The sequence below is a fragment of the Notothenia rossii genome (genome assembly GCF_949606895.1).
Source record: "Notothenia rossii genome assembly, chromosome: 5".
Classification (NCBI taxonomy): Eukaryota; Metazoa; Chordata; class Actinopteri; order Perciformes; family Nototheniidae; genus Notothenia; species Notothenia rossii.
The window spans coordinates 72,497,322-72,517,708 of NC_136903.1; the positions used below are offsets into that span (position 1 = coordinate 72,497,322).

The window sequence follows — 20,387 nt, forward strand, 5'->3', positions numbered from 1 at the left end:
CCTCTGTCATCCCCCAAGGTGACTTTCCTTCCTTCCCAGACACTGCAGCTGTTCCTCGCTTTGTTCTGGAAGGCCTGAGTGTGGATAAGATATAAGAGAGATGCCGACCGACGGAATAAAGAGAAGGAGAACCATGGGAGGAAATGAAGGAATAAAAGAGGAGAGGACTTGTGAGATTATAAAGTAGAATGGAGAAATCCATGATGTTGATTCGCTGCATTAAGCAATGAGGCAACAAACACAGAGACACAGGCCACATTAGTAAACAGATTTGTTCTGGTTTTATAAAATACAAAATGTCAAAATCTTGACTGATAGAGCTGCCTCAACAGATGCTTACCTGACTAACAAGTTTTACCTTCATTAGCACTGGTGATTAGCACAGTTGAAACGTCCCAGTGAGGGTTCGCTATACAGTCAACAATAAATAAGGATCTGGGACGGAGCTTCTCAAGTCAGGGATCAGAGAGACTGGAATTGCAAACACCAGATGAATGATAGGAAAAATGAGTGACAGGTATGGAGAATACGGTCCAGAGGAAAAGAGATGGAGGAGTTCCTTACACTAAGCACGAAGAAAAGAACCAGTTTCTTGTTAGGACTGTAGAAATACAGCTGCAGCTACGAGCCTGTGACAAAACGTTCTTCCTAAATGATCTCTTACTCAAAATTGAAGCCAATTGTACAATGGCACTTGATTGTTCTTTACTTGTGGTTGTAGAATCGCCCCAAAAATACATTTAAACAAATACTTCTCTCTCCAGAAATCATGACCCAGTTACTCAAGATATTCCACAGACCAAGGAGCTCTGGGAGCTGCTTTCTTTCTATCACTGCACAGAAGCGAGCATGCATCTACTTCTAAACGAGTTGCTCACCTGAGCTGACCTAGCCTAACCATCACTACAGCTCAGCCGAGGAGAACGGCATTAATATTTACATCTGGGGCTGTCACTAGACTCTCACCCAGGACACCCTTCCTTCTGCTCAGGGACACTTTGGAAAATGAAATATTTCCTTCATGAAACTGCTCTCAGCAAGGTCTGTGGATTATTTTGACATGGTTTCCATTATATTAAAGAGAAGGCAGACATCCCCACTGCTAATATCTCTAACACCTGGCAATTCACACCATAGAAATCTAGATTGGTATACAGCACTGAAGGTAGGAGGAAAACTATGTATTTATTGACATCAATATATACAAAAGGGGATTTTTTTTGTTTTCTTATTTATTATGACTGTAATTATAACATGTTAGGAAGTGTTCATTGAATTATTTGTTTTCATTATTCATAATAACACGTCTTCTTTTGTAATACTTTAGTTATTTTTCACCTCTATTCTGTGTCTTTAAGCTCAGAGAAAGAAGAAAAAAGACAGCTATTTACACGTTTTTTCTTTCTTTCCAGAATTTTAGCAGATAAAATGCACATATGTCAAAAAAATAAATGTTCGTCTATCAGTGTTTGAAAATAAACAACTACCAATACATGGAAGATAAAACACGTATGAACTGAGACGGAGATGGATACATTCTTAGAGAGATTATCTTTTAATACAGATTGTGTTCTGTTCTATACAATAACACATAATATAAATCTTATACAATACTAATATTTCTTTATACACATGGTCATAAATGTACAGTACAGTGTACACACATATAGTATTAACACAAATACAATGACATGTATCTTCTCTTTACAGTTGCTTTCCAACTCACTCAGAGTTTATCACAATGGCTGATTTTCTGTCCGGCAGATGATTGTGACCAAATGAAAAACTATTTTCTTTGACTAAAACCCAAAACAGACACTTCAATATTTACATCCCTGAAAAATGTACATGAATACACAATAATTATTGTCTTCCGTCTGGCTCACAAATTGTGTAAAAGAGGTGAGGATGAAGGAGATAGCCCAAATCCCAAAGACGCTCTCCAAGAGCCAATAAAAGTTGAAAGTGTACTCTATCTACTAACTTACATACATCTTTACACTCGGTAACACCCTTTATACAACAGCTGATAGAGGGCGGGTTTCTTATTTTATGTCCAGCCCGTTGGAAAATGAGACATGAAACCCTGAGGAGAAAGAGAGACACGGATATCATGTAAAATGTCCAGGACTCAGTCAAGAGAGGATTTTCTGCCTCTGCAGTCGTTCAAAGTGTTGTTCAAAAAGCAGTGAGTCCAGAGAAACAAACAGCTAACACGAGGAGATGTCCCATGTCGGAAGTGTTTTGGCCCCATAATGGGATTTCTCTTGTAAAAGATGCTAATCTACCTGCAGTGACTACAATTGACAGTTTAAATTAAGTTTTCAGAAAAATGTGGCCCTTTGATATTTACTTCAAAGCTGAAGTGATACAATTTGATTAAGATTAGAGTTGCCTCTGTAGTTGCAATTGCTCAAAGTGTTCTTGTTTTATATCACGAAGATAAAGTCCCCTTTCTTCTCTCTTTCCCCAGTAATCTAAACCTTAAGTAGAAAACCAACAGTTCAGTGTTCATATTCTCTTTGTTAACATCCTAGGGGTCATTGCTTTTATTAATTATTGCACAGATATACAAACACACGCTCATTTATTCCTTATACATCACACACGCAAACACTCATGCATACATGCAGGCAAAATCACACATCCTCACTTTCACCAATCATGACTGTTGCTCCTAAAGTTGATTTCATACAAAATAATAAAGTCATGCCTTTTTAGCTTTAAACGGCACACATTTTTTGAGACATTGTGGTTACTGGAAACAAAATTAGATTTTTTTTTGCAGTTTCCTGGTAGTTATATATGAGCTTGTAAACTTTGAATCTGAATGCTTGTATTTACCTGCAATTAATTTGCTATACCATATACAGTATGTGCAAACAGTTTCACTCCAATTCATGTTTGTAAACATACAAAAGACATTCAGCACCACAATATTATATTAATAACTCAATTAAGGCATGAACAAATGAGGGAAAGAAAGAGAAATATAGACTCCCATTAATATTTATCTCACTGAGAGTATCTGTGCAGGTAGATATTGGTGTGCTTTCACAGATTATGACTGAATATAGATCAGTGTGCAGTGTAAGTGTGAGTATGTGTGAATACCTGTTACTATGTGCATATTTACATGCACATGCATGTTGAAATTGCTCGCCAAAACAGTAATGTATGCATTTGCTGTAGTCTAAACCTTATCCTACGAGTAGCGTGCTCACTAGTTTTACTGGCCGGGACTACGAAGTTGTCAAAAGGCTTGACCAGTGTAGTCATGGAGACACATGGGCCTTGTTGTCAGTCAGAAAGTGGACTAATGAGGGCCTCTATAAGTAGAGCAGAAAGCAGGCTCTAATAAGAGCATGTGGCTCACCTGTCTCCACATTTACATGGAGCCAGTGGTCATGGGATTTGTCCTGACCTTTGTAAACTAACTGGAATTTCTCATGAATATACACACAAACTATCCCTAGCAAATTGGACACACACACACACACACACACACACACACACACACACACACACACGCACACGCACACGCACACGCACACGCACACGCACACACACACACACACACACACACACACACACACACACACACACACACACACACACACACACACACACACACACACACACACACACACACACACACACACACACACACTTATTCCCTCACTGCCTCTGTGAGGCAGCGATCAGTGCATTCACTGGCCTCCCCTCGTGGCTTGCGATTCTTCCTCTGGCCTCCACCTTCCACCCAGGAATTGTGAATAACTGTCCCCCCGCTGGGAGCCGGGTCCACCTGCAGAAGGGAAACTACCTTTTTCTTCACACGTGTTTTTAGGGCCTTGCGCAGCTTTTGCCTGGTGAAAGCGTAGAGCAGAGGATGGAAAATAGTGGTTCCATAAGCCATCGCCAAGAAGCAGAGGCGCAGCCGCACCAGGCTGTCGCTGGGCCCCATGCACAGGATCAGGATGTTGACTGCGGACAGAGGGGCCCAGCAGCCCATGAAGCTGGATATGATGAGTAGGGACATTTTAAGGACGCGACGTTGGCGTTCTCGACGGTCCCTGTGTCTACGCACTGCCCGCCTCAAGGCGATGATGGCAGAAACCGAGGCCTGTACACCCATGGTGGAGGCAGGCAGTGGTGAGTTGGCATGGGGCTGGGATGAGGCTGAAGCTGGAGGTGGAGAAGCAAGACTGGCCGGTGTAGTGGCGATGGGGGTGGTGGCAGCAGTACTTACAGTAGTGACTGTTGCTCCACTGTCAGAAATCCCCTGGGGCATGGAGGGGAGTGGCGGGGGCGATGTTGGTGTAGGAGTGTTTGGATTGGTTTGGTTCTTGTTCTGGTTGGAGGACACTACCTCGGTTGGCAGACTCAGGTCCTTCTTTCTACGCCTTCTGCAGCGTATTCTGCAGGTGGAGTCTTTTGCCCGCTTACCCCTCATCATATGGGAGCCTATGCGAATGTTGAGGGCCTGCAGGATCCTTGAGTAGGTAAATAACATGACAGCCACGGCGATGAAGAAGCATGGCACTTGGAGTAACAAGTGGTAATACATAGCCAGTCCTGTATAATACCCCTGCCCTCCTACGCACAGCAATGTCCTATTCTGCCATTCTGGAGTCAGGTGGTGTGAAGGGGAAGAAGGACGCGTTGATGGAAAAGAGGAAGGAGATATGGAGGAAGGTGAGATGGAAGAAGGAGAGATGGAGGAAGGAGAGATTGAGGAAAACATGTTGGTCAATCTAGTGGTGAACTCAGAGACATTGTTCTGCCCTTTTGGCTCCTCATCCTCACTGTCCTCACCCAACGAAGAGAAGAAATTCCCCTCAAGGAAGGGCAGGAAGAAGACAGCAAGGGAAACGGCCCATACTGCTGCCAGGAGCAGAGCTGCACGCCTTGGGGTCAGCAGGCGACTGGCTGGACGCACTGAGATGTCGTATCGGTCCAAACTGATCACCAGCACATTGACTGCTGTGGCCACACTGGTGAACGTGACACAGGCTTCGTGAAAGCAGCACAGCGTGGCCAGGCTGCCGACTCCACTTTCATTGGCTGGTAGCAGGATCACAGCCACAGTCAGTGGCAGACACAACAGACATACCAGTATGTCCAGAACATGGAGGTTGACTGTGACAAGGTTGCTGACTGAATCCACCAGGTTGGACTGAGCACAGTAGAGCACAAGTACCGTCAGGTTGCTGCTGAAGCCCAACACCAGCTCCAGCAGCAGCACAGTGGTCAAAGACACCTGGAAGCCCAGGGGGTAGGGTGTGCTCCAGCCCTCCTCCACCCCCACCTCACCCCCTCCATCCAGCGGGCCTACCCCCTGACCATCGCTGGTCTCCAGGAGGTCACGATAGCCTTCGGTCTCCATTGACGCCACAGCACTCCCTCAAGCATAGCAACACCGGCCCCCACACCAGACCATGCTCGTCTTTCCTTTTCTTCTGGCTCAAACGAGACAGTGATGAGGATGATGGCCAGATCTGTGGTTGATTCTGTGAAAAAAAACGAGGAGTAGAAAGTCAGAGAGAGGACAGATAAATATCAAGCAGTTATTAGACAGCTTGTCTCATATTTACTCAAAATAACACTGTACAGCAAGTAAAAGTCAAACTTGTGATATTTCACAAGTGGAGAGAAGCTATGAGTTGACACAACGTGGTGAAAGTGATCTTGGCATGCGATTAGAGTCGTGGGGTTCAAGCTGCTGCTGATGACCCGCCATGTCTCACTGGGCTCAGGCAGTTAGACGACAACAACATGCTTTGCATAGACAATGCTAACAGTTCAGACAAGAACTGGAGCACAAAGTCTCTTGGGGGACATTTGCAAGTATGAGTGCATTAGGCAGGGACTCACCATTTGGCCTGAACTAGCTACACATTTTAACAAACCAACAGGGATTTATTTCCTGCGAGTGCTTACATTTCATATACTGTGCTAAATACTCTGAAAGAAAAATGAAACTATGCTTCTCATGAGAAGGAGTGGGTGGATGTTTGACTCATTATTATGCAACATAGATTATATGGGTCAGAATAAAGCATGCATAATAAGGCATGTGGAAACATATAGAAACCAACTACACTGGTACCGCTAAGATGGCAGTTACACACTACACGTTGTCCATAGTAGTAAGATACCCGTACCTGATCCTTTATCAACAAAGTACCTTGTGAAGACGATGAATGCCTGTCCTAATTCAATAAATGCAATTTTTTCTCCCACAATCAGGATAAAACGGTCAGCGTCTATCTCAAAGAGGAGAGGTGGCAGGGACAATTGTGGGCTGGTAGAGAGGCCGTGCAGTGCATGTCAACATTGCAGGACCCCAACTGAGGGTGGCAGCAGTTAATAGTTCTCACAGGGAGACGTAATGAAGACGAATGGATCAATGATGCACAGACAGTGGCACATAAACAATGCTATCAGAGAAAGACCGGCTCCCCTGGCATTCTCTCTCCACACCCCCTCTGTCTCATCTGCTCTCATACATCACTCACATCTCTTCCTACTCTGTTCCCTTTCCAGTTTATTGGCTGACACAGACTACTTTGCATGTAGAGCATGTTATTCAGGGTTCACTGGATGCTCTTTTCAGAAGGAATCATGAAGCATTGGTTGGTGGGATATGAGACTTTTTCTTTATAGATAGAGAAACATTTTTTTTCATCTCTGCAACAAAAGCTACAGGTGTATCCTTACAGGCAGCGTTGACCTCGGCCTTTCCTGTCAACCTAATCTCTCCCACAGCTTGTTCTCACCCTCTCATTTGCCCTTTTCACTTTGTTTTATTTCACAGTTTCCTCCCCCATTTGTCATGTGGAAAGGACCTGCAGGCAGAACAGGACCCAGCGTGAAACAGTGGTCTATCTTAATTCACTAATGGGTTCCATGGGGTTTGTGGTATTGCTGGAACATTGATTTAAAGCATCATCGATCTGCCAATTTAACAAGCCTGAGGCAAGGCTGCACAAAAACAGACTCTCTATCTCCTCAACTCAAGGGTGGGCTACCTGTGGTCTTATTTTAAGTTATGCATACATTTATTGAGAGCAAATTAGTTTGTCGTAGTTGTTGTAATCAATTTACACAGGTCACAGTATCATGGCCTACAGGACTTAAATAAACAAATATAGTATGTTTAAATGTTACTCCAGTATTTGTAGTATTAAGTATTCAAAATAAAACATGCAAAAAAGTGTTTAACCAACAATGAGAATTGGGCTTATACAAAGACATGGTATTGGGAGTTAAAACATATCTAAATCCACCCTGTGTTCCGAGATAAAGACTCGTAAAAGAGTATCCAATTGTGTTTACAGTCTTTGTGCAAAATGGTGGACATGAAGGTACCACAGAGAATCAAGGACCAAACATGCAGACACACTATGTTTGAGAGTCAACCACTTACAGCAAACACACATGTCAATACTGTATTGACAAAGCAATGTGTTTCATCCAATGTGAGTGTGTTTGTGGCATGTGTGTGAAGCACTTCAGTATATTAATGTCAGGAGAAGAAGCTAATTGTGCTCACACATAAGTACAATACAATAAACATTCTAAAACCTTCAGTGATATACAACAAAAATCTACTCTGATCTTATTTTTGAAATGATGTGAAAGCAAAACAGGGGCACTTTTCTGACAAAATGAAATGGTATTCTGCAGTCACTGATTTTAATCAGTCACATACAAACATCAGGTAATCATGCGCTTCTTTTAACCGTTCTGCACTTAATTACAAGGAATGATTGTGTACTGGTGAAGAGAGCTGAATCGCTTTCAACAAGAGTCATTTATGTTACTCTGGCTAAGAGAAACAATGAGCCCAAATCAGTCCTGTGATAATAGATACTCAGTACTGTTTGATAAACTGGAGAAACAAAGGGCCACAAACAAAACAATAGAAAAAATAAGTCTGAGTTAGCATGTAGTTTCAGGGCAAAACAAAATGTCATAAGCCCTTAGAATGAACAGCTGTGACTCCAACCTGCGGGCAGGAACAGCCACAATATTCTAGTATTAACAAGGAGAGAGAGTAGAAGACAACTCAAATGTGAAGAAAGGGTGGTGAACTTTGGGGTGTTTTTCTAATGAGCACAATCAGTGTTGATGTCTTTCAGGGAAAATTGTAAATACTTGATGGGTTCATCTAAGGCTGCAGATTGGTTGTTCACATTTGTTGGTCTTGAGAACTCATTGCAGTATATTCTCTGTTTGTCAACTCTACTTATACAGGAAATCTCATTGTTACGTGGGTCTAGTTTTGGAGAGAGACCATAAGGGAATTTTAGTGATTGCACGCTTGTTTTAAACTTTTGAATGAATTGTGCCAACAGAAAACAGCTTAAAACAAGTGAAACTTCCACCCCATGACTCAAGCGTGTGATTGACAAGTCAGACAGAAGGGAAGAGGCAGAGCTAGCTTAGGGTAAGTACTATGTACTACAAAACATGTTATATATGACCCAAACAAATATGCATTCAAATCCGAATAGTCTTAAGTTGTCTGACATCTTTGCAAACATCAAGACAAACAGATGTGAAGCTTCATTTTTTGAAAGCCTAAGCTCTGTTGAGTTCTGTGAGTGATTGTCATAGAGGCTGGCATCAATTCAGTCAGAGAGTCTTAAATTGGTTCGGTTAAACCCACACGCCCTCTCCACAGTCATCAATCAAAAGCATAATTTGCAATCATGTATTGAAAGCTAAATATTGTGTCGGATTTGTTCAGTTTGAAAACTAAAAAGAAACTGACATTTACAGATCTGACTTCATCAAATCTGGTATCTCAATCACTGTGCTTTCTCCAAAAACCACAACAAATAACTGGCCGTTTCCGAGTCTGCACTACTTCCTGCAGCCTGCTCTCTGAGTTATTATAGGTGTTGCCGGGTAGCAGTTGACAGGTTGTCAAGCCTCTGTTCACAATTTCAGAGGGCAAGTGCTCAGGATCCAGAAGTTTAGTCTCTCTCTTTTACATTTTTTTTTTGCTTAATTAATTTTGCAAACGCTCTAAGCTATCCCTCTTTTTAGGTTTTTCTCCTGACATCACATGTTTTGCCAGAGGCTCAATGACTTCTACCCAAATCAAAGACAAACCAGACAGTGTCTAAAACAATAAAGTGTAAGGCATTTTATTAACTTTGCATAATTGTAGGGTATGTATTGGTGAAACAACCAAACACACAACATTACTACATTCAGACAATATGTCACAGGAATAGGATGGACGCAGTCCAGCATTGTGTATTTTAGAGTCCAGGAGCAGAGCTGAAATACAGTTGATATGCCCTGGACTCCCAAGATAACTGCAGCAAAATACTGCAACAGTTAAATCAAAAGGGGAAATCAACATGCTGTAGTGCTGCAGCAGCTCGCTGGAAGCCAAGATGAATTCAAGCCACCATTCTTTTCCCCTTGTTAAATCAGGCACTGTATTTCTCTAAATTAGTATACTATTATATGTATAATGGCTCTCATTTTCATTCAAAGAAGCTCTTTTGTAGATTGTTTTTGAATACACCTGCTTTCCAGAGCCAGAGAATGTTCCCCACAAAATGGCAATCACAAACAGCATGGACTTGTAAATACACATGTCACTTATATGATCCTATGCCAATTGGTAGAGGCACACTTCACCTATTTCACACATATTTAACCTCAAATGACAAATGTACTTCCAGGCCAATGCATCCATCTGATAAACAACACACACACAAAACACACACAGGGATTTCTGAAATGTGTCAGAAAACGTTTAATAAATCTGTCCTTTTGTGTCATACTGTCCGTTGTGCTACTGCATGCCAAGGTATCAGCCAGCTCCTTAAAAGTGCTGATTCAGCACGAGCCCTAAGGACACGATCCTATTTTCACCTCAGTCCTCTGCAATCTGCATGTGGAACTTCAGTATGCTAACATTATGCTAAGTTTGCCTATATGTCTCTCAGCATTAGACAATCTCTTCCTATTATAAATCATCATCATGTTGTGATTATTATGATGTGACCCCCTTTAGTATTGCTGTAAGTTAGACAAAAAGTATAATAGCTTGAAAAGGAAGCATGAGCACTTAAGAATGACATAAAGCGGATCGGACCTTGATAAGATGAGGTTTCAGCTATCTTATGTTATCAGAAAAGTCTGTTTAATAGAGCACAATGGATTGTTCTAAGTAAGTCTAGTCTGTCCCTTTTTTGCTGGACTTCTTATTTGTAATCATTATATCTGCTACTGTGGTTTATATTCAGCAGTTGGAAAAGATCCATCTCTTCCATGAGGCTCTGAGCTAGCTTCCACCTCAGGGATTGGGATCGTCAGTGTTGTTTACATGAGCACAACAATAACCAAAGTATAAGTGTCTTTTCTTTTTTTTATTTTTCATTATATTGGAAAAATAAACTGCTCTGGTAGTAAGCAGTGCCTGGTTGTTCAGATAACAAGAAACTATGTTTACAAGAGGGCATCATTGTATTGAACTACAGATGCACTGTATTGTGGTTTATTGAGGCGGCTATTCAAGGAAAAATGGTTATCCGGCTCTTCTTTGGTCAATCTAAAATGTCAGTACAAAATGGGGAAACTAGAAGAAAGCCTTTGCTCTTTGATTCTATGGGACAGACACCCAGAGTTGACATTTAGGGAAGAAAAGGGAAACAATTATGAGAGAGACAGGTGAGTGAAGAAGAACAAGTGGGAAACGACAGAAATCGGGATGATGGCGCATGCAGCACGCTGACTCATGGTAGGCTGTCTGAGGTATTCCTAATGTCCGCAGTGAGACAATCGATCAAAGGCTTAATTTTCCCACTCGATTCATCCAGCCGCAAACAGCAAGCAGCCACCAGCTGGGCAGCAGCATCCCTGGAAGGCTCCCAACAAACCAGCCTGGACAGGTCAACAACACAACCGGCTCAGTGTGAGCAACAGCATCTCACCCTATCCCATGTGTTTCTGATCAGGAGAACTCCAGGAACTTCAGGTGACAAGCAGTTTGAAAGTGGAACAAACATAGTATTGTGTTTCTTGCAGGTGTATGTGTTACTTCTTATGCGAGGCTTAGCAACACTTAACACTGTACAATTTAAAAAGGTGTTATCATAACTCTTGCAAAGCTGGTTGAAGACACACAAGCACACCATGTAGTCAACAATGCACGGCTTACTGCCATCCGCCCACACAGCCACTCACCACCAGCCCACGTCTCTGTTCATGCTCCCTGCAGATATAGCAGAAGATGGATTGCCATCTGAGGTGAATGACATCTTCTGTGCTTAAGAAACTGCTGAATCCCATCCACACTTGTGCCTGAGACCAGTAAGAGAGAAAAGGGACGGGGGTAACGGGAGGTAAGATGAAAACGGGGGCTAGGTGCAGTGAGGGAGTGATGGATGGGAGGGAGGCTTAGGGGTGTGCAGATGGAAGCTGAGTTGTGTGCTCGCTGGAGGGGAATGTTTGTTCCCTGCTCTCTACCACGATCCATCTCTCTTTTGAATAGTCCTGGTTGCGCTGCCTCGCCTTGCCTCCTCATCCATCTTACACCCAGCACATAGCTCTTTGCTTTAATACCATGCAATATCCATCTGTAATCCCACCAGATCGTCCGGACTGAATATTATGTGATTTTGAATATTAAAGTGCAAGTAGCCACTCACACATTGCTGTCAGCACATCAGAGACTTTGCAGATAAAATAAATCTCATACAGTATGTCCAGCCACTTTGTATCCCCGTTAATTATCACAGCCTGTAAACTGTAGGAACAGTTCTTTCCAGGGTGCGAGGCCTCATTATCACTTAACAGCGTGTTCGATGGATTTCATTTGGCTCCACACGTTCATTAAAGAAACTCCTTGGTATCCTATATGATACCCTAAGCCTGTAATTTTGCTATTAAAAGCACCACCCGTCGATAAGTACTAATCAAGGCTATGCAATCACAGTTCTTCAAAACAAGAGGAAATCAAAATCAAGTCTGAAAGCTAGCGAAATGAAGTAAAAAGTGAGCCAGAGCAAGTGGAGAACGTTAAGTAAATCAGTGCTTTGGACAGCTTTTCACATGGCCCTTCCAACAGAATAACAATGATTAGGAATAATGAAGGTAAGATAAAAGGAGAATACATAGGACAGATATAAAAGCGTTCATTATATTACTATTATATCAGTAATTACTAGTACATTCCTTATGTGTTCTCAAGTGATTAGATATGAATAGCAAATTCTCTCTTAATCTCTCTATGTCGAAAGCCATTGTAATCAGGAGTTAATGGATTGTCCGAATGCAGGCGTCAAATGGCTAGAGTGGTGCAGCCAGCTGTGTTCATTTGGTGAAAAAAGGTCCAACGCTGTTCCTGTTTTGCCAGGAAAACACAAATCCATACACAAACTCTCACAAACCAGAGATGTTGACTCATTATGTGTTAAGGTGCAATCCACCAATAAACACATGAAAAAAAGTTACGTCATAATAAAAACTCAGCGTTATAAAGTTCAGGTTTATATCTTGACTTACATAGAAAGGGAATTTTAAGAACCTAATACTAAATCTACATTTTTAAATAGTCTGCTTGAAAACTATTTGATTTTATATATTTTACATGCATCAAATGTATTGTCAAAGCTCTCACTTTAGGTTGCTGTGACAGTTTATTTGACCAAAGGAGACAATACATTTGGTATATGCAGTGGAGACAAAGTGTGCAGTTACCTTGATTTATTTTTCTTTTACCATATTGAAAGAGGAATACATTTTATTATTAAAGGTGCCCTCTGGAATACCGTTTTTACCTAATTACTGAAATGCATTGTTTGTATCCTGCAGGCCTAACAAACATGTTGAATGCATTTCCTTTCTCATAAAACTTCGGCAATTTATTTTCTCCATCTGCGCTGTTATATCATTGTTTACTTTCCAGAACTTTTCTTCTTCCCTTCCCAAAAGGTTATTTGCTATGTTTCTTGGCGATTAAAGACCAAACCGGGGCTCACCAATAAAAACATTGCTCTATAGCGCTAATGGTGTGCAAACATACTTTTAAAAGATATTGCAGTGAAACAACAAATCAGGAATTTTGAATTCTTCTTCTTCACTTTGGGCTTGATTTCAATCAAACTGTGCCACCAATCATGCTTTACAGCTAGCTGAAGCTTGCTCAGCGTCCAGCGTCCATAGACAGGCTTTAGATAGTTGGAAAGCAGTTGAATAGGTCAGGGAAATATGCATTTAAAGGCAATGCAATAAGAGCAAAGATGTAAATGGAACTGATGTGATACTAGAAAAATAAAGATGGTTTAAATTGATTAAGCTTGTCCACTCCATAAGGCAATTAGAGCCCAATACATGTCATGCAGACATCCTTGGCCAAGAGCAGAGAACATCACTGCAGGCATTTCTCACACCATAATGAGAGACAGAGGCCTAAAATAATCAGTTTCTATTTCTTCATGAAGAAGTTTAATAAGAAAACCAGGAGGGCCAAAGAACTTGAGGTGCATTCTAAATACTTGATGGAGTCAATTTAATGTAATTTTCAGATACACCTTAATGTCTGTTTGTCCACTACCAAGTAATTCAGCATGAACATATAAGCCAATTTTACATGAGAAATGAAAAGCGTGAACAGCTGTATTTCTGTTGAGGTGGCCATAGTGATATATAAAGTATTTTGTATGGTCCATGTTGCCTCTGTCTCCCTCCTCTTGGTAGTCTATTTTCTCTCTGGTCACTCCACTCTGCTCCTCTAATGATTTATCGGTCCATCTCTTCTCTCTATTTGCTCTTTGTGCGTCTCGCTTTTTCACCATCCTCCTGCTTCGGCTTTTGTCCTATCCGGTGCTAAGATCTGCTTCACCTCTTTGGTTCCCTGCACTCACGCACTTTGAGGAACATTATTATTTACGGAATTAGGTAAGGGTATAAAGTGCAGCATGCTTTTAGCTTCACGGTGAACATGATGACAAGAAAGGATGACCAACCTCAGCGGTGAATAATAAATGCAGAGTAAGTGGTGTTGTGTTTTTACTTATGTTGTCAAAACACATTAACCAACACCTGTTGTTGTAGTCCGGAGGTTTGACAGCTTGTTCTTATGGCTTGAATTAACTAGGACAATCAAACAAGGATTCAACCAATCCAGTCAAAAACATTGTTCTAAATCAGAAAAATATTCCATCTGTCCTTTAATGCTGCTGCTATAAAAGCCTGTTGCTGGAGGCTTTGTTTGTAGTTACCGTAGTACCATTTTGCACATGCTCATTTAACATCTGCCATGTTTTTTATCAAGATACAATTATTTATTTTTTTGAATTGTCAGTAAAATGCGGATCAACTATTAAGTGAATTCTGGTATACTTGAATGCACTCATCTAGAATGCAAAGTAGGGCAGCAGACGACAATTCAAAATATACAAATGCAGAAAGGCTCGCAGGAATACTGTATTGATTTCAAATATTTGTTCTCCTGCAGATGAACTTTTGTCAGTTAATGTGGTCCCTATTGAGTCAGCAGAATAATTTAGTCAGACGTACTCTTTTGTTTCTTTTGTTTTTCAAAGTAATTGCTTTAAAAATGTATGTGGCTGCTGTTGAAGCCAATGGTACTTTAATTAATTTGTATGAACTGATCAACCCCTAGACTGAATAGCTCATATGTGTTTCAGCAAATTTTCAGTTTTAAGGAATATTTCAAAATTGGGGGGTCCTTTCAATATATATTGTAATATAAGCCTTTTTGTGAAAAATAATACATTCTCAGTTTAAATTAAGTGTGAATCAGCAGTGTAGCTGTTGGTTCTTTGAATCAACGTATCACTATCATTTTTTACAAGTTCTCTAACCTCTAAGCCATTTAATTGTATTCAGAGCAACTCAACAAAACAGAAACTATGTGAGAGCCCGTTATGAGAGTAGAGCAGCTCTTACATAAATCTTTGTTTTTCCCTCAACGTCATCCAATAATAACCTCAGCAAAACTTTGACCATCTCCTTTTCAGCACTGTTATATGAAAGGTAAATAAGACTCATAATATCAGAGGTAAAGTACTCATTTGCTCATCGTGCTGATACAAAATAAGACTGATATAGGATTTCCCTTAGTTGAGAAAATATATGAATATACTTACTCAACTAAGCTGCGGCATCTTGCTGGAGAGTGACGCGTGTGGTGGAATATTTTACCCACCAGCAGCATCAAAGCTTCTCTATAAATACACGCACAGACGCAAACACACAATGACCCACATGCAAAGCAAACACACAGGCTGCAACTAAGAGTGAATGAAAATGGGAAAACGTTAAAACAATTATCCCTTTGGGATTCTAAATGGAAGAGAAGGAAACACACATACACACAAAATCATGCACAAACACACCGATCCAGAAAACATCAAACAGAAGATGGCCTTAAACGGCATGCTTTTGCTCAGTCTTATCAAAAAAGGTTGGCTTTTTATCATGAAGATGAGCCAATTAACTAGTGTCAGTTCAGAAGACGGATTGTTTGATGAGATTGAGAAGAGAATAAAATATGGCCATGTTACCAATAATGCCCTTTTTGTTGCATTCCCCACATTTAATGTATGTTCAATGTGTCCAACAAAGATAGGTCTAAATCCTGCCGATGATAGTATTTCTTTAATTTAAAAAACTCTTGATAATCTGCATCAGTATTTGAATCCTAGTTAAAAGTAAATGTAATGTTGCCATTTGTATTGGCAATAGGTGTTGCAAGACGATACAATGAATTAGAGATTTTTTAAGTATGTGTAAGTGGGAAAACAATAATGTGAGAGAATGTATTGTGTGGTGTAAGGGAGAACTGTGAGTGGGAACTGAAAAGTAATGTTAAAAAATGGCAAAAACCCTGTGGAAGAAAGACATTTCATTGTCTTAATGGTCGAAAGCACTGTCAATAATGCAACCATGCAGCAGTTGGACATTAAATTCCATATCGCTGTTACATTGACTAGAGAATATGTTACTTTCGTGTTTAGCAGGGAGAAAGCCATACTCTACCACCTTCCAACACATGTTCCCATTTTACATCTCATCTACAAGATGTACTGCTTCATTACACAGACAGTGCCGCATTACAAAAATCCTCAGAATTTGTACATTTTAAAACCAAAACCATTTATTTTGAAGGATAAAACAATGTGCTCTCAATGTGCAAAGACAGCTATGAGACCACTGATAACCTGTGATAACCATATTTCAGATTTAACATTTTCAAGACAGGAATTTTGAATCCCCACTTTTTGACTGTTCTTTGGTCATCTTCATATTAGTAAAACAATGCACAGATTCCATTTGAACAATCCTTTGAATTATGGTCTTCAGAGATATGTCAGTTTAAGACCAACTAATCACGTGAAGTGTGATGTTATCTTATTAAAGGATTAAATGTCAAAACACATTTTTTAAATGAGCCATTGCTCTTAAACGGGATACCTTCGTGGTAAGCGTGGCGCATTCATGTATAAAGCACATCAACAATCCATTTAGGTCCTAAAGAAAATGGGAGACTTTTATACATGAGATGTGATTTCTCTCCGGGATAGGCATTGTCTGATTTTTGCTGCACAAGCACGAAAAAGACAAATGTCAGAAGGATTGTTTTTGTCCCACGGGAAATCACCTTAAATCCGAAAAGCCAAAGGATTAAAATCAACCGGTGACATGTCCCGAGGCTGTTTGAGGCCCCTCATAAGTGCATGTCTGGCAATGAGGTGTTTTGTTATTGTCGCCTCGCGTCCGGAATCATAACAGATTTGGACTGTCCTGTCCCTCCACGAGACAGCCCACCATTTGTTTCATTTTGCAAGAGATTGTTTGCAGAAGACTGTATCCCTTATGATCCCTTTTATTCAAACTGTCCCACATATCTTATCATATACTGTATTTTTAAACACATTGTCAAAATCATGACGATTTTTTCCTGAAATTTAAATATTACTGTTATAAGAGGAAGTGTTTAGCCGAGTGTTAAACTTACCAGTTTGATGAGTGGGAATTCCCTTTACATCCTACTGCAGGTGTCGGTGCGCTGCGCTATCTCCAACACTGGACCCCGATTCACTCCAGAGCTCTCCAGGACAGCCGGCTGTCAGCCAAAAACGTGACCAGAATAATTTGCCTCCGTTTTGACATAAATATTACAGCGGGAGGGGGGGAGAACCTTGCACGTCTGCAGATGCAGAGCTCAGTAGTGATGGCTCACAACACATCAGGTAATCTCACAATGTTTGGGCGTTTTCTCAAAATTCCCCACTCAACAAGGCGCTCCACCTGTCCACTTTTATGCAGCAGACTTGCACAGCATCCCACACACGGACCGGCCAAACGCATGATAATGCGCTAACCGCTCGCTGGAGCGCAGTCGCTCCATCCCATCGACCAATACGATGATCTGCAAGCGCAAGGGGAGGGAGGGAGGATGGAAAGGGGTTTTTGTAGGAGGGAGGAGGAGAAATGGATGCGGGAGGAGTGGGGGGCCGGGGATTGTGTGTGATGGGTAGCCTTCCTTCCACAAGGACGACCTGAGATTCCTCAAGGGTGAACGTTCCTCTGTTGTAATTCAACGAGTTCTCCCAATTACTTGCCTCTTCCTCTCTAAAACATTTTACACACATCACCTTAACTCCCTCAAAGGAAAATGACTGGATTCAGGCTTGACTCGATAATATCACTCTCCCCCCACTATGGAGGATGCTTTTGAAGGTTTATGTCTATGCTTTGCTGCACACTAGGCTGTGCAGCGAGTGTCTCATATCTGAATTTCCATGTGGCGACTTCATCACTTCTGTAGGATGAGATGGTTAAAGAGAAGATTGATGAGGCTTGAATACATATTTCACCTGAGATTATCATCTCAATGTAAGTGGCATCCTTACATGTGGAGTATTGTAAGCACGATTACTGTGAGCTGTGTGCAGAGATCAAGGTCACTGACTGGAAATGTGTGACCTTGGGCACAGGGTAAACATGAGGTCCCTGTCACTGCAGTTCTCACACTGAAACACAGAAAGATGTTTTACAAAGAGGTGTAACTTACTGTGCAAGTGAATATGTGAGAGAAACTGTGCAGAGGGAGATTTTGATAAATGGTGTGAACACCTGGAGTGTCTGAGGAAAGCCGGGTCAGCCGGCTTTGGCTCTTTGGAAACTCCCATAGTGGAATGTGTGCTAATATACCAAACAATCTTAATTAACACTTGTTATGTTTGTTTTCCCCAAATGAATGTATTACAAAACCAGACTGATATTTGGTAAATGGTTGCTGGACCCTGTTACACTTGCATTTGAAGTTTCCATGTTTGACCGTTTTATGCTAATAGACAGATGGTGGAATAAATACTGTTTATATAACCTTGAACGAGAAACATGACATGCCTCTTAAACTAAATAAAATCAATGATGCCTCTCATGCACCTCCACCCACACTCCTTGGCTGCCCTAGTGTTTTATTCTATCCTTATATTGACAGTGCATTTTTCTACTTTGTATCAGTATTATCATCATGATTTATAGAGTATAGCCCTTCAGTTTTTATTCGTGAAGGTGTTATTTTTAAAGCAATAGTTTGATATTTTAGGAAATATGCTCACACACTTTCTTGAAATGAGTTAGATGAGAAGATAGACACAACTCTCATTGTCTGTTTCGTGAGTGGACAGCTACAGTCAGCAGCTGATTAGCCTAGCTTAGCATAATGGCTGGAAACTGAGGGAAACTTACAGCATAGCTTTTACTGAAATGTACCTCACAACACCTCTAAGGCTCAGCAATACAAAAAAACACACCTCTCTTTATACAGAGTACTGCAGGAGTCCCAAACCCACATAAGTGAGCATTTTTAGCATTTTTGCACATTTGTTCCTTTCTTATTATAAGGTCTTGTAGTCAACACAAACGTAAGAATTCTTTACATTTTGTTCTACAACATAAAATAAATAAGTAAATACTTAACGCATTATAATGTTTGTTAAAGAAGGAAGTTACTTAGTAATGACTAAAGGTGATTACAGAGGTTGTTAGAGACACAATGAAACGTATCCACTCAGTGGTAATGTTGAAGTCATGCAACCATAGTTTTGTTGATAGCCTAATTTCATCTTTTTACTGGAGATTGTATTTGTGCCTCAAAAAGACGGCATCCCTGAAGCACTCCATTGTGGTTTTACAGGGGGTTATGTGGCGGACAATTTCTAGGAGCAGTAACTTCTTGAAGTAACCAAAGATTAGCTGTCAACCTCGAGACTATAGCCACATCACAACAGTATATATTTTTTATATATAAAAAGTGTGGTAGTGACGATTTGTTACACATGGCAAAAGTTATGCTAGCCGCTCCAGTGATTGTTCTAAGGCTAAGCTAAACTAGTGGTAGCTATCTTCTCATCTACCTCTTGGCAAGAAATTGAATATGCATATTTCCAAATTGTCAGACTATCCTTTCTCAAATAGAATATTACAACGTTATTGTGTCTTCACATTGTATTATATAGGCCCATGTTTGGTGCTATGCTTTATGTGTGTGTTGTAGAGCCGATGAATGGGAGTCGGAGGCGGGGTGTTCAGTATGGAACTCTTTTATTATCATGAAACATCAGACAGGTAATACGTTAGCTGTTACTGCATGTGAAGCTAGCATGAATGAACCAAACACACAGTGAATTATGTCCTCACACGTGACACCACACAAGCCCCCCGAGAATTCACACATAAACAAAGTCTGTGCGGCAGGGAGGAACGACACGCCGACCCCCACGACTCCTGAGCACGGGAGTCGGAAAAGCGACTTCCGCCTGTGCGGCCCCCGTAAGAGGAGGGACCAGAACAACAGGTCCGAAATCCGTGACCGGGGTCACAGCCGGGGGGCATCCCCGTCGCGGAGGTCGAGCCAGCACCACCGGCTGGCCCAAGTAAGGTGAGCAGCCTTCACCCGGTCCACCGAGACGTGCTCGGCTTTGCCACCCAGGTCAACCATCAGGTGCTTGTCCCCGTGCTCCAAAACCCGAAAGGGGCCATCGTAAGGGGGTTGTAGGGGCCTCTGTGCGTGTCGTGCCGGATGAACACGTGCCCCGCCGAGCGGAGCTCCGCGGGAACCCGGCACACTTGGGTACCGTGCTGAGCAGTAGGGACCGGAGCAAAAGACCCAGCGACGTCCTGTAGGAAAGCCCGCTGGGCTGTCGCCGACCAGGGAGCCGATGTATTAGGGAGGAAATCCCCAGGAACCCTCAGCGGCTGACCGTACCATCTCAGATCCTCTTTAGGCGCAGTTCTCAGGCCCAACATCACCCAAGGCAGCTTGTCGACCCAATTATTGCCTTTGAGGGCCGCCTTCATGGAGCGATGGAACCGCT

General features: G+C 41.5%; 1 protein-coding gene across 2 annotated transcripts; it reads right to left on the reverse strand.

Annotated features, from left to right (window-relative positions):
* Positions 1-1,532: 1,532 nt before the first annotated feature.
* On the reverse strand, positions 1,533-17,436 carry LOC307040377 (G-protein coupled receptor 22). 2 transcript variants are annotated; one of them, XM_079683139.1, is made up of 2 exons: positions 17,018-17,436; positions 1,533-5,513 (listed from the first exon to the last, which is right to left on the reverse strand). In XM_079683139.1, exon 2 carries the CDS (start codon positions 5,387-5,389, stop codon positions 3,671-3,673), a length of 1,719 nt encoding a protein of 572 aa, XP_079539265.1. In that variant the 5' UTR covers positions 5,390-5,513; positions 17,018-17,436; the 3' UTR covers positions 1,533-3,670. The 2 variants fall into 2 exon arrangements, with proteins under 2 accessions (XP_079539265.1, XP_079539266.1); XM_079683140.1 differs by lacking the exon at positions 17,018-17,436 and adding an exon at positions 11,218-11,323.
* Between the last annotated feature and the right edge of the window lie 2,951 nt (positions 17,437-20,387).